This window comes from Rattus norvegicus, chromosome 4 (assembly GCF_021556685.1).
Source record: "Rattus norvegicus strain SHRSP/BbbUtx chromosome 4, alternate assembly SHRSP_T2T, whole genome shotgun sequence".
Taxonomy (NCBI): domain Eukaryota; kingdom Metazoa; phylum Chordata; class Mammalia; order Rodentia; family Muridae; genus Rattus; species Rattus norvegicus.
In genome coordinates, this window is record NC_141537.1 from 37,499,491 (window position 1) to 37,514,163 (window position 14,673).

The window sequence follows — 14,673 nt, forward strand, 5'->3', positions numbered from 1 at the left end:
TTTGTAGATCTGTCAGTGACTCATAAACATTTAAAATCAGACATGCATTTTACAGCAGGTAGGGGGTACTGTTTTGATGTTTCACTAGCAATGTGGACTTAAAAATTAGAAGTGAGCAATTTCAAGGTTTACTTTTCCTAGTTCTTGCCTGATAGTTTTCTTTCAAAGACAACTCCCCAACAACAAGGTACCCACTGTTCTCTCCTGTCATTCTTAAAGTCCTTCTGGGATGACAATCACTTTCTTATCTTGATGTGCATTTATCTCTAGTGGCCATCAGGGCAGGCAAGTTCCAAATCAGCTTCAATACTGAGAATCAGATACTGCACACAAACCTCCTTTGAGTCAAGAATCCTTGAGTTTAATGTAGCTCTTTCAATTAGAAATTGTTACGATAGCCCTATGAAAAATTCCAGTCTTACATCGGAGGTACCTTCAGAATAAAGTGTACTTTTTCTTTCAGAAATAGGAAAGAAAAGAAACAAATATCAGATCTGCATATTCAGAATTAATAATTAAAAGTAGGGATGTAACTCAGTGGTGGACTGCCTAGCATATCTAAAGCCCTGAATTCCATCCCAGGTAATGGAAAAACAAAACGAAACTAAACCAAACAAAAAGTAATTAGTTATTTGTTCTTGAGAGATCTTGTCTTCAAGGATGTCAGATAAACATGAATTACCATGATATATAATGAAAGGCCTGGTCATAGACAGTTCTCTCTGACAGGGGTCTGGGAGTAGTGATAGTGCCATGGGTTTGGTTTATAATACAAACAAATCTTTTCACAAGATTTTCACAAGATTTCCTAGTGAGACTCTGGCTTTCATACCTTTAACGTTGTGAATTCATATGGTTGATAGCCTTTGAAGCTCTCATGGATGGCTGCCATGGTGTGAGAAGTTTTCTCCCAAAAGTGGAGCAGAGTGGTCTGTAAAGAAAGATGAAAAAGTCAATAATGTCCTGAATGACCCCGTCTGAACTGGGTCCCCAGAGAAGTGATCTACAGCTTTCCAGGTCATTTTAACTCTGTCTTGCTCTCATCTCTGGACCCCCATTTCTTCCCATGATTCATTAGACCTCAGTTATCCAACTAAACTCCCAATGCTAAGGTTACACCTACCACTTGGGACCCTCCCCTCACCGCCATCTTTGCCCCATTCAGTCCATTCTACAAAACACAGGGTTATTCATTCACCTCATTTTACAATGATTTGACTTCTCCAAAATTTCATTGGCAATAATTTTTTGAGGAGGGTAGTGGTGGTGACTCAGAGTCTCATGGATTTCCTGGAACTTGCTTTGTAGACCAGACTAGTCTTGAACTCAACAGAGATCCACCTCCATCTGATTCCTGAGGACTAGGATTAAAGGCCTGCACCACCATGGTCCCCTCACCGCCATTCTTAAAAGTATCTTTCTGTATAGAATGCCTTTTCTAATGAACCCACACACCTATGGTCACTTGATTTTTGACAAAGGAGCCAAAACCATCCAATGGAAAAAAGATAGCATTTTCAGCAAATGGTGCTGGTTCAACTGGAGGGCAACATGTAGAAGAATGCAGATCGATCCATGCTTATCACCCTGTACAAAGCTTAAGTCCAAGTGGATCAAGGACCTCCACATCAAACCAGACACACTCAAACTAATAGAAGAAAAACTAGGGAAGCATCTGGAACACATGGGCACTGGAAAAAATTTCCTGAACAAAACACCAATGGCTTATGCTCTAAGATCAAGAATCGACAAATGGGATCTCATAAAACTGCAAAGCTTCTGTAAGGCAAAGGACACTGTGGTTAGGACAAAACGGCAACCAACAGATTGGGAAAAGATCTTTACCAATCCTACAACAGATAGAGGCCTTATATCCAAAATATACAAAGAACTCAAGAAGTTAGACCGCAGGGAAACAAATAACCCTATTAAAAAATGGGGCTCAGAGCTAAACAAAGAATTCACAGCTGAGGAATGCCGAATGGCGGAGAAACACCTAAAGAAATGTTCAACATCTTTAGTCATAAGGGAAATGCAAATCAAAACAACCCTGAGATTTCACCTCACACCAGTGAGAATGGCTAAGATCAAAAACTCAGGTGACAGAAAATGCTGGCGAGGATGCAGAGAAAGAGGAACACTCCTCCATTGTTGGTGGGATTGCAAACTGGTACAACCATTCTGGAAATCAGTCTGGAGGATCCTCAGAAAATTGGACATTGAACGGCCTGAGGATCCAGCTATACCTCTCTTGGGCATATACCCAAAAGATGCCCCAACATATAAAAAAGACACGTGCTCCACTATGTTCATTGCAGCCTTATTTATAATAGCCAGAAGCTGGAAAGAACCCAGATGCCCTTCAACAGAGGAATGGATACAGAAAATGTGGTACATCTACACAATGGAATATTACTCAGCTATCAAAAACAACGACTTTATGAAATTCGTAGGCAAATGGCTGGAACTGGAAAATATCATCCTGAGTGAGCTAACCCAAACACAGAAAGACATACATGGTATGCACTCACTGATAAGTGGCTATTAGCCCAAATGCTTGAATTACCCTAAATGCCTAGAACAAATGAAACTCAAGACAGATGATCAAAATGTGAATGGTTCACTCCTTCTTTAAAAGGGGAACAAGAATACCCTTGGCAGGGAAGAGAGAGGCAAAGATTAAAACAGAGACTGAAGGAACACCCATTCAGAGTCTGCCCCACATGTGGCCCATGCATATACAGCCGTCCAATTAGACAAGATGGATGAAGCAAAGAAGTGCAGACCGACAGGAGCCGGATGTAGAGCGCTCCTGAGAGACACAGCCAGAATACAGCAAATACAGAGGCGAATACCAGCAGCAAACCACTGAACTGAGAATAGGACCCCCGTTGAAGGAATCAGAGAAAGAACTGGAAGAGCTTGAAGGGGCTCGAGACCCCATATGTACAACAATGCCAAGCAACCAGAGCTTCCAGGGACTAAGCCACTACCTAAAGACTATACATGGACTGACCCTGGACTCTGACCTCATAGGTAGCAATGAATATCCTAGTAAGAGCACCAGTGGAAGGGGAAGCCCTGGGTCCTGCTAAGACTGAACCCCCAGTGAACTAGACTGTTGGGGGGAGGGGGACAATGGGGGGAGGATGGGGAGGGGAACACCGATAAGAAAGGGGAGGGGGGAGGGGGATGTTTGCCCGGAAACTGGGAAAGGGAATAACACTCGAAATGTATATAAGAAATACTCAAGTTAATAATAAAAATAAAAAATAAAAAAAAGTTTATCCCAAAAAAAAAAGAATGCCTTTTCTAGAGGTTTGGGAAATATAGTAAAAAGTTACTGCCTCTAGTTTTCTTCCTAAACTTTTGAATTCTTTGAGTACAAGGGGCTGGGCTATAGTAATCTGCCCATTCCTAACAACTCCCAGCATCTGGTATTTCACACCCAGTTGGTGTCAACAGCACTGAGGATAGACACAGAACTACCCTGAAGGATGTCAATATTAAGAGAGATAAAAGCCAAGTGTCCTGGATAAGCGTCACATCCTGAGACATATAGGGTATCATGCTAACAGGGTCTAGACCAGGATCTGCAAAGACATAGATGGAGAATAGCATTCAGGGCAGAAAGGAGCCACAAAATGCACACAGGAAAAGAGAAAACTCCACCCAGTATAGAGCACATAGTTGTGACTATAATGCTATTTAAACTATAGGGCCTAAAAGGCAGAACCGAGGATGCATTCAGAATCCAGGAGGCCCAGGTCATACTTTCCATCCAAACACAAACTTTCCCATTGTCTAAGCCTCTGGCAAGAAGTCTTTGTTCATGGAGACAAACATCACTTTGTTACCTGATATGTTGCTAGCATGTGAGATAAGAGGTTACATCTGCTTGCTCCAAGAAGATCCACCTTTTGACACACATCCATCTTCAATTTGTCAAAGTTCTTCTTCGCGAGGCGGACTTGTGTCTGTACCTACAAAAGTGAAGGCGAGTCTCTGACACACTGGAACCTCCATGACGTTAAAATTTGCAGGTGAGGAAAGGCTAGTGAAGGGTTGCTCTGTCTTACATAAGAAAGCATCATTAAGTGTTCCAGATGAATGAACAGATCTGACATCCATTCTTTCCTTCCAACAGACCTAGACAAGAACCACGATGATTATACTTTTCTAATAGAATTGCTATATAAATTATATGTTTTGCAGAATGAGATTAATAACTCTGTCTCCTCGGGGCAATTACAAGCTGGTCATGGTGAAGGTTGAAGACATACACATCCTGAAGAAGATGCTTTGTTCGAGAGTTTTCCAGTCTCTGGGACAGAATTCCCACACAGTCCTCACTTGACTTTTCCTAACATTAACATCTGGCGTAACCTTTGCTAAAATGGAGAAACTATCATTGACACAATCCTATTTACTGGTTTCTATATTTTCACTTTTTTTTTCTACTAACATAATTCTACGGTTTCAGGAGCCAATTGAGGCTTTATATCAAAGAATTTTTCCACGGCCTAAAAAACATTCCTACTGATAAATTTTCAATTTTTATGACTGAGTGATGAATACCAGTGAAACTCCATCCACCCGTGAACCACACTGTAATTCAGGGAAGGAGTGATGGCCAGGAAAGTTCTGCACATGTTAACTCTATAGCTTATGTTGCAAGAGAGCAGAGTTTTCAAATTTAGAGGGCTAGGATTATAGCTGAGTCAGCAAAGTGCTTGAGTAGCCTTTGGGAGGCCTGGCATTCTATTCCCAGCACTCCATAAGCTTGCACTCCATAAGTAGCACACTCCTGTAATTCCAGCAATCTGGAGATGAAGGCAAAAGGATAAGAAGGTTCAGATCACCTTTATATAACGATATTGAGGCCAGCCTCAGTTACATGAGATACCGCCTAAATATATATACATATACATATACCATACATATGTACACACATACATATGTACACACACACACACACAAACACACACACACACACACACACACACACACACATCACACATACATTTTTAAAAAGTGAAGTCAAAATTTCCCCTTCTTCTAATCCAAGGTACCACTGTATTATATTTTAGATGGGGAAAGCCAGATGCTTAAAAAAAAAAAAAAGAATAACATTTCATTGAGATTTTTTTATTTGATGTATGAAAATCTATACACAATGTGTTCTACTTGATAATTTCAAATATTACTTTAAAAACCTCCTGAGTCACAGAAACGAGGCAGATGAGTCCTACAAGTGAAGCTGAGCTATGAGGTGCCTTTTCATCACGACATACCAGGCAGCGTGGATCACGTCTCCTTTGTCCACCACTGTATCACCTGGCAGCCTGGTACAAGGCCGGCGTGTACTAAATACATGCTTGTGGATACAGTGCTTCCCATGCCATTTTAGAATGTCCATAATTAAAGCCTTTAAAATAGCTTTCTAAGTAGTGATTTGGGGGGCTGGTCAGATGTCTCAGTTGGTAAGGACAGATGCTACCAAGCCTGATAATATGAGTTCGATTCCTGGACCCCACACAGTAGAAGAAGAGAACCGACTCCCATAACTTCTCTCTAACCTTCACATATGGGTTGTGACATAGGTATGCAATAGGTCTACTTTAAAAAAAAAAGATAGTGATTTCTTTTCTCACCAAGGTAAATACATTATTTGATATAAATACAATTAATTTACTATTAATAACACTCACAGCTTACAAATTCATATGGAATTATACAATAAGAGAAATGATGAGTATAAATATAACAATTGATTTAATTTAATTACTGCATAGTAATAAGCTACTTTAGCTATTGTAATGACTTTTCTTGGTTGGTGATGACTGAAGCCTTCACCAGGGCATGGGCTGACTCAGGGTAGGGCTGGTTCTCTGACTTAAATCACCATGCTACTGTGATCCTTGAAGCACCTTCCACTACTGCCTGGAAAATCAAGAAGCTCAAAATTGGATTCTACATAGAAATACAAGCTTCACTATGGGATTGTAGATGAGTGGAAAACGATGAGGTTAAACATTTACCACATCGATAGAATTAATACCTATGAGAATAGAGGATGTATGAGTAGTGTGCAGGTTGACGTCATTATGCAGGTAAAGGCAGACTAGATAAAACGAGGCCTGTCATTGGACGAGAAGGGAGAGAGGCGGGAACAGAGGTTTTAGAAGGGAGGGAGAGGCAGAGGGAAGGGGAGTGAGGAGGAAGGAGCTAAGAGAACATGGCGGCAGATGTTAAGATTCTTCTCTGTACAGAGTTACAGGTTGTTATGACTTTTTAAGGCATGGGTGTGTACAGGATTTTGTGTTATCTAGATGGGCAAATTATACCTTATCAATTGGCTCAGAGGATATTGTGTGGTGTGTTCTTTCATGGGCGACTTAATTGAGTTCAAGAGAATGTATGGGGTAGGACACACCGGGCCCACCACAGAATTGGGATGTGCATGCCTGGTGCGCTAACAACACGTCCTGGGAACTAGATGGGTAGAGAGATGGCTACAGAGCTCAGAGTAGCCATCAGCAACGTGAGATGGGATGGAGCTGTGAGTGAGGACAGGGTACCACGCTGGAACGTCTGGAGGACTGCCCAGGTCAGAGGGAGCCAGGGAGGAGGGCATGAGTGATGTGCGCTCAAAGAGGTCCTGACGAGTGCATGCCCTTTTTCGTTTTTTACAGCAACGGTAGCATGTATAGCACACACAAAATTTTCTAAGGATTCTTCTCAATTCCCTATCTACGGGGCTGAGACCAGTGGACAGTAGCTGCTCCTCTCGGCCTGACCACACTGTGAGTACAAACACCCTGGAGACTGATAATATTCATTATTGCAGAATGAAGACTAAAAATTCCACCTCCTGGGAGCTCTGATAAGAAGTTTAAAGTGAGTGAAATATCAATAATGTTCTGCCATCCTCGGAGAAGAGAAAGGAGATGGAAAAGAGACCCTGGCTGCTGTGGGCGGGGAAAGAGGAGGAAACCCAGATGGACAGAATTTTAGCAGCTGAGATTTCTGTTGTAGATCACTAAGGGTGAGCATACTCACCTAGAAGGGTCTTTGCAACTAGGGCCTGAAAATTAACTGCCCTCAGCCACTCCCTTTGAAAGGGGAAGGAACATGTCTGGGGTATGAGCTTTTGTGCATTCACTCATTCAATACAAGTTTATAGAGCACCATGAGTCCAGTCCTATGTAATGTATGACACACATCACCTGCAAATTACCAATAACATACTAACATGTAGTCACTAAACGTTTACGAAAGAGTGCACGCTGTTCTGAGCATGCTAAGCTCTTAAGGAGCTGAGGGAAATTGGCAATTGCAGCGCAACAAGAGGATAGTAAGAGTACTGAGAGAGCACAGACAAGGGATGCCACTGGGGTGGGGGTCACTATAAAGTGATGGCATTATTACCACTGGGCAGTGGGGTCACTGTAGTCCCAAGGATTGTCCTTCCTACATCCTCTTATACTTTGCCCTGTGACTTTGTAGTCTCCCCTATCTCTGGAATCTGGCTTGACCCTGTGACTTGGTGTTGGCCAATGAGAAGCTAACAGATGTAAAAAGACTGGAAACTTTTTCAAAAGGGAATGCCAGCCTGTTTCCACCTCCCCACTGCCTCCTTTGTGATGGCCATGAGAACACACTCAGATTGGCCGGCCAGCCGGAGGGGTGTGAGCCCCGTGGCAGGGGAGACTTGAGGAGGAGAGCTCAGACATTGTTAGCAGAACCTGCCCTGCCCTGTAGCTGGCTGCCAACCATTGTGTAAGGAGCTGCCACACCAGAAACACCCTGTCAACAACAGACTGGTGAGCACTAAAAAGATGCTCATTGTCGGAAGCCTTTGAAGGCTATGATGGTTTTATTTCATGGCTTGATTATAACCACAGATTATTGAGGTAAACAGGAAACGGGCAATGAGGGCTTCTGGGAAGGCCCAATGCAATCGCAAATCTATGTATGTAAAAGGTATGTAAAAGACTGCCTCACTTATATGGAAATTCTAGATTTTTTTTCCTAACAAGATGCAAATCAGATTTTTTTCCCCTTGAGTACAAATTTTGGTTTTTGCCTTACAAGCTCACTGACTGATAGCTTCTCTAGGAAGTGAGAGCTTGTGTCCTTCCCTCATAACGCAAACCTTAGGAAGGCATACAGTTTGAGACACTCCTTAGATGGTTTTGTTAATATTCTGAAGGATAATTTTAGAAACGGAGAAGACGTCGATGGTGACCCAGTGAGTTCCGCGAGGCCATATGCTTGTGTGTCGATGACGGCGATTATTAAAACACTTAATGTGCCGCTGAGCTCCCAGATGCTGTGCCCTTTCTATGCCAAACATGGAGGTTACACTGTTGGGCATTTGCAGTCCAGAAAAGTTTGTTTAATAGTTTGTGTCCCATCTCTTGCTCTCCAAAATGCACTTTTAGCCCAGCCCAGGACAAAACTGGAAGGGACACAGCAGAGGACAGACCACCGTTGCAAGGGCAATTTCACATGCTTCCAGATGCACTTGAGTGAAAATGTTTTGATTATTATTCCTCTCCATCCCATATAAATTAGTTTCAATTACATAAACATCTTGAGGAGCCCCTGCGGTTTTCAAGGCTCTTTAAAACTATTTTACTCAAATAAATGCGCCCTTTGTTTATTTCTTCATTTTGTTTCCATTGCTCTACCTTTCTCTTCTTCTTTCCCAAACTTTAGGAAGTGGCCGTGCATATTAGACCCTCTTTAGTCTGGATCCTGTCTTCCTCAAAGGCCACAGAAATTCAATTTACCCGAGAAAGCAGCCACCTCTCCCCTGCCAAAACTACAAGTCATGGCTCTGTGCTCACTCCCCACATTGTGAAATTCTACCTCTTAGCCCCCAACTTGAACTACCCAGGTCAAAGGCAAAGGGATTCATCCTTAGTGCACTCTGGCCTTGCTAAGGGAAGGTCTTCATATTACTCTATAATCAAGTAATTGGAGAGTACTTTTGTTGTTTTCTAAGTGTTTTATTTCCTTTAAGAACAACAACAACAAAATTCTACTCTGAGTTTTAGATTTTTTTTTCAGGAGGTAACACACACACTCTCTCTCTCTCTCTCTCTCTCTCTCTCTCTCTCTCTGTTTAGGCAGATAGTTATTTATTTCAGCTGTTGGTAGTGGTAGGCACAAAGAGAAGTTGAGTGAGGATTTTGTTTTTTATCAGTGAATGTCTAACGACAGATTAGGGGAGGGGTTCAGAAGAAAGTCCAAACCGTCCTACAGCAATGACTTATCTAAGCATTTGACTTGGAGGAAGGCAAGGGTGATCAAGCTACACTAAAGAGACTGAGCAGGGCTATGAAAAGTACTGGAGCTGCCAGAGGAGAGTATGAAAGGCACTAAAAAAGAAGCAATAGGGAAGCTCCTCCAATCCATAGTGAGCTAGCATAGCTGGGCTGCTGAGGACCTGTGGAAAGGTGCTGTGAGGTGAAGCAGAAGGTCAGATCCTATCCTGGAGGGCAGATTTTACTTTAGTTTTGACCTAGGCACAGTAGAAAAACCTTGGGTGCATTCAAGCAAGAGGGAGACAGGACTCTTACTTTCAGTTTGGAAAGATCTTTTGCTGCAGTGTGCAGACAGACGGGAGGAGAGAGATGGAGGTGGGTAAGGATAGACTGAAAATCAAAGGAATGGCGGCGGTGGTTTTAGACAAGTGTATTGATGCTGGATACAGGAAACAATGTGCTGACTCCGGAGACATTCAGGAGACAAGAGGCCTTGAGGAGAGGGCGTATGTGTGAAGAAACTGCAGCCTTCCCGTTCCACTCTGGGTCTACAGCTACCTTCTGTAGACGCCCTGTGGGCAAGCATCGGTGATATCCTAGAGTCTTCACTGCAACTTCCGCTACCCTTTCACATCTTCCCACAATGGCGTCCCAGGGCATCCTTGCAGGGATTCTGACCCTGCCAAACATTGCCTGGCCTTCGTGGATCTACAAGAGGCCTGCAGTCTGCCATCTTTTATGCCTTCAAAGCCAGTGCCTTATAAATAATGGTTCTAAGTTCTGCAGTCAACTTGGGATGCACCCCGTATCCCAGCTATTATCAGCATGTATGTGTGCGGGGTACACTCTCCTAGGCTTTACCAGAGATAAGACCCCTCCCCACTACTACTCCATTCTCAGTTCAGTCTTTTTCTTCTCATACAAATTAACACCTTTGCAGGTTCGGTCCTTTAACCAGGGGCTGGGGTAACTTGTCCTCAAAAGTCTTTCCCACCGTCCAGTACAGAAGGCCAGGTTTCTCTTTGGTAGTGCTGATCTCTCCAGCAGTTACAGCTGCCTTGAAGCCAGCAATCACTCTTCTTCCTGAGAAACTTTAAGTCTGACCACACATCTGCCAAACAAATTAATCCATTGTCTTAAATTCAGTTTCACTCAGATTCTCAACACAGGCAGAATGAATGCAAAATTCCTGCCCAAAATGCCATACAAAGGGTCCCCATTCCCTTCCCCTCTAAGGTCTGTGGTTCTGAAACATCCTTGTCTTTTAAGCTATTGAGCTCTGTTTACATAAGTTGCAAATTCTTTTCTATTCTAGTCATAAAACACTTCCGGGTCTAAGAAAGAACCATGTGGTCAGGTTAAACATAGCAAGGCCCCATTCTCAGTTGCAATTTCTGTCTTAGTTTATCTTTCCTGTTGCTGTTATAAAATACTGAAACAAAAGCCATTAAAGGGGGAAAAAGTTTATTTAACTTCTGGTTCAAGATTCAGTCTACGGCAGAGAGGTCGTGGCAACAGGTGCTCGATGCAGCCAGGAACAGCGCATCCCTCCTCAGGAAACGAGAGGAATGAATGCTGGCGCGCGCGCGCGCGCGCGCGCGCAGCTTGCTTTCCTCAGTTTACAAAATGGAGGCTCCCATGCTGAGGAAGGGTTCAACCCACACCTAAAGACTGCCTTCCCATGTCAATTAGCATCACTAAGACAACCCCTCTCAGGCACGCCCACTGGCTCAAATCTCTAGTGATTCTATACACTCTCCAGCTGATGGTTAACACTGACCGTCACAACCCAGTTAAATCCATCATAAGATACCATGATGATTGCAGCTGGAGGAACCAGATCCCTGAGGATGTTTGAGCTTAGAAAAAGAGAAAATTAGTCTCAATGAGACTTTGAATGGCAAGAGTTCCAAAGGCAGGGAGTCTTGACCTTTGAGTTTTTGGTTATGTGTAGAGAATTGGTCTGCAGAGAAAAACAGAAAAGAAAAGGGAGGCAGCAAGGAGATGGCTGAGTAGGTGAGAATGCTTGCTTTGCAATCATGAAGACTTGAGTTTCAGTCCCCAATACCCCAACCATGGCTATATGTGCTTGTAACCCAGTATTAGTGTGTATGACAGGGCCAAAGCTTCAAGTGCAATGGCAGATGCTTAGTCTCCAGGTAACAAGGTATGCAAAATAGAGGAAGAGACTCCTGACTTCTTTGGCTTCTACCTGCATGGGCACGACACCCACACCTGCACACTCATATATGCTACACATAATAAAACACTCAATGCTGCACACACGTGCACACACACACACACACACACACCACACACACACACCACACACACACACACACACACACACACACACACACACACACACACACACACACACACACTATTTTAGAGACCAAAAGAAGATAGGGGAATTAGGGAGAAAATAAGGAAGAGTTTTCTGATCAGCTCCCTCCTTTGCCTTAAGGAATTGAAGATGGCTCTCTGTCCCCTGGACCCAGCCGGCACTAACCTAGGTTGATCATAGTTGCTTTCTGGAAATTCTTGTGAGAGGCTCCAACAAGCTTCATGATAAAGATACCATTCTATTTTTGATTATCACAATCTCTGAACTCTTTTGTAATGAGGAGGTAGTCACCGTTACTGTGACTTTAATTTGTGTTTCTCTGATGACTAATGATGCTGAACTTTTCATTTTTACTTGTCTTCTATAATTTTACTAATAAGTCTACTCAGAGTTTTTGCCCAATTTGAAAAATCAGGCTTGTCTGATTAGTAAGTAATAAGAGTTCCTCATATGTTCTGAATACGAATTATTATCAGATACAACTTTGGACATATTTTCAAGTCTGAAATTGCCTTCCATTTTCTTAACAGTGCCTTTTGAAAAGAGAAGGTTTCACTTTTGATAAAGTCCAATTTACTAAGTTTTCTTTGGTAGTTTGTGTTCTTCGTGCCTTAACAATTCCTTTCCCAACACAAGGCAAAAGAAATTTTTACTATTCTTTGTCTTCTGGAAATTCAATGTTTCTTTAAAAATAATATTATAATCACAGCCATTTCAAATTCATCTGTTATACATGGTATGAGACCAGTGTGCAGGTCTATTTTGTATGTGGACATAATAACTGCTACAGCATCTTTTGTTCTGGAAAAGAGGTCCAATCATCCACTGTACCTGGAATCTACATCAAAATCAGTAGGTTACACACATGCAAGCTCATGTCTGGGGTCTCTACTCCATTTGTTCTATATGTGGGTGTGAACACCCTATACCACACCGTGGTGATTACTATCGATTCTATCAGGTCTTACAGTTAAGATGTCTAAGACCTACTGTTTGTTCTTCTGGGCTGTGTGTGATGGGGACTGAACTGATGGCTTGATAGGCTAGCCAGATGCTCTACTGTTGAGGTATATGCCAGACCTGACTTTAGTCTTCTCACAATTCTTTTGGCTATCCCTGGGCCTTCTGTACAAACTTTGCGAATTTCTACAGTAAATCTTTTGAGCAGATCACAGCTTTGTGATCTCGGGTCAATCCTTGGAACCCACACTGTGGTAGAAGGAAAGAACAGACTTGATGAGGTTGACCTTGACATCATGAGGTTGACCATGACCTCCACACATGTGCTATGACATGCAGGCCCACACAAACATCATTCACCTATACACAATTACTCTTTAAGAAACTGTTGAAACCAGGGGTGGCAGCATATTCCTGCAATCTCAGGGGAGGCAGATGGATCTCTGTAAGTTTGAGGACAGCCTGGTCTACCCAATTAATTCCAGGCCAGCCAGGGTTCCATGATGAGGCCAGAAGATGGTACCGGATAACACAGAACTGGGGGTATAGATGGATGTTAGTCACTGTGTGAGTGCTAGGTACTGTACCCATGTCTTTAGGAACAGCAAGTCCCATTAACCACTGAACCATCTTTCCAGATATTTAATTCTCTTTTTTTTTGTTTAAATTGTTTACTTTATATTTTTTTTATTTATTTATTTATTTTTTTATTAACTTGAGTATTTCTTATATACATTTCAAGTGTTATTCCCTTTCCCGGTTTCCGGGCAAAATCCCCCTCCCCCCTCCCCTTCCTTATGGGTGTTCCCCTCCCAACCCTCCCCCCATTGCCGCCCTCCCCCCATAGTCTAGTTCACTGGGGGTTCAGTCTTAGCAGGACCCAGGGCTTCCCCTTGCACTGGTGCTCTTACTAGGATATTCATTGCTACCTATGGGGTCAGAGTCCAGGGTCAGTCCATATATAGTCTTTAGGTAGTGGCTTAGTCCCTGGAAGCTCTGGTTGCTTGACATTGTTGTACTTTTGGGGTCTCGAGCCCCTTCAAGCTCTTCCAGTTCTTTCTCTGATTCCTTCAACGGGGGACCTATTCTCAGCTCAGTGGTTTGCTGCTGGCATTCGCCTCTGTATTTGCTGTATTCTGGCTGTGTCTCTCAGGAGCGCTCTACATCCGGCTCCTGTCGGTCTGCACTTCTTTGCTTCATCCATCTTGTCCAATTGGGTGGCTGTATATGTATGGGCCACCTGTGGGGCAGGCTCTGAATGGGTGTTCCTTCAGTCTCTGTTTTAATCTTTGCCTCTCCCTTCCCAGCCAAGGGTATTCTTTTTCCTCATTTAAAGAAGGAGTGAAGCATTCACATTTTGAACATCCGTCTTGAGTTTCGTTTGTTCTAGGGATCTAGGGTAATTCAAGCATTTGGGCTAATAGCCACTTATCAATGAGTGCATACCATGTATGTCTTTCTGTGATTGGGTTAGCTCACTCAGGATGATATTTTCCAGTTCCAACCATTTGCCTACGAATTTCATAAACTCGTTGTTTTTGATAGCTGAGTAATATTCCATTGTGTAGATGTACCACATTTTCTGTATCCATTCCTCTGTTGAAGGGCATCTGGGTTCTTTCCATTTTCTGGCTATTATAAATAAGGCTGCGATGAACATAGTGGAGCACGTGTCTCTTTTATATGTTGAGGCATCTTTTGGGTATATGCCCAAGAGAGGTATAGCTGGATCCTCAGGCAGTTCAATGTCCAATTTTCTGAGGAACCTCCAGACTGATTTCCAGAATGGTTTTACCAGTCTGCAATCCCACCAACAATGGAGGAGTGTTCCTCTTTCTCCACATCCTCGCCAGCATCTGCTGTCACCTGAGTTTTTGATCTTAGCCAATCGCACTGGTGTGAGGTGAAATCTCAGGGTTGTTTTGATTTGCATTTCCCTTATGACTAAAGATGTTGAACATTTCTTTAGGTGTTTCTCAGCCATTCGGCATTCCTCAGCTGTGAATTCTTTGTTTAGCTCTGAACCCCATTTTTTAATAGGGTTATTTGTTTCCCTGCGGTCTAACTTCTTGAGTTCTTTGTATATTTTGG

At 42.8% G+C, this 14,673-nt stretch overlaps 1 protein-coding gene across 12 annotated transcripts in view; it reads right to left on the reverse strand.

Moving 5' to 3' along the window:
- The window catches only part of Ica1 (islet cell autoantigen 1), a 141,515-nt gene that overhangs the window by 36,207 nt on the left and 90,635 nt on the right, over nucleotides 1-14,673 (reverse strand). For all 12 annotated transcript variants that reach the window (XM_087659428.1, XM_087659422.1, XM_087659427.1 and 9 more), the window contains 2 exon segments: nucleotides 3,858-3,983; nucleotides 833-931 (listed from right to left, as the gene is read on the reverse strand). In XM_087659428.1, coding sequence (XP_087515554.1) covers nucleotides 833-931; nucleotides 3,858-3,983 — 225 coding nt within the window.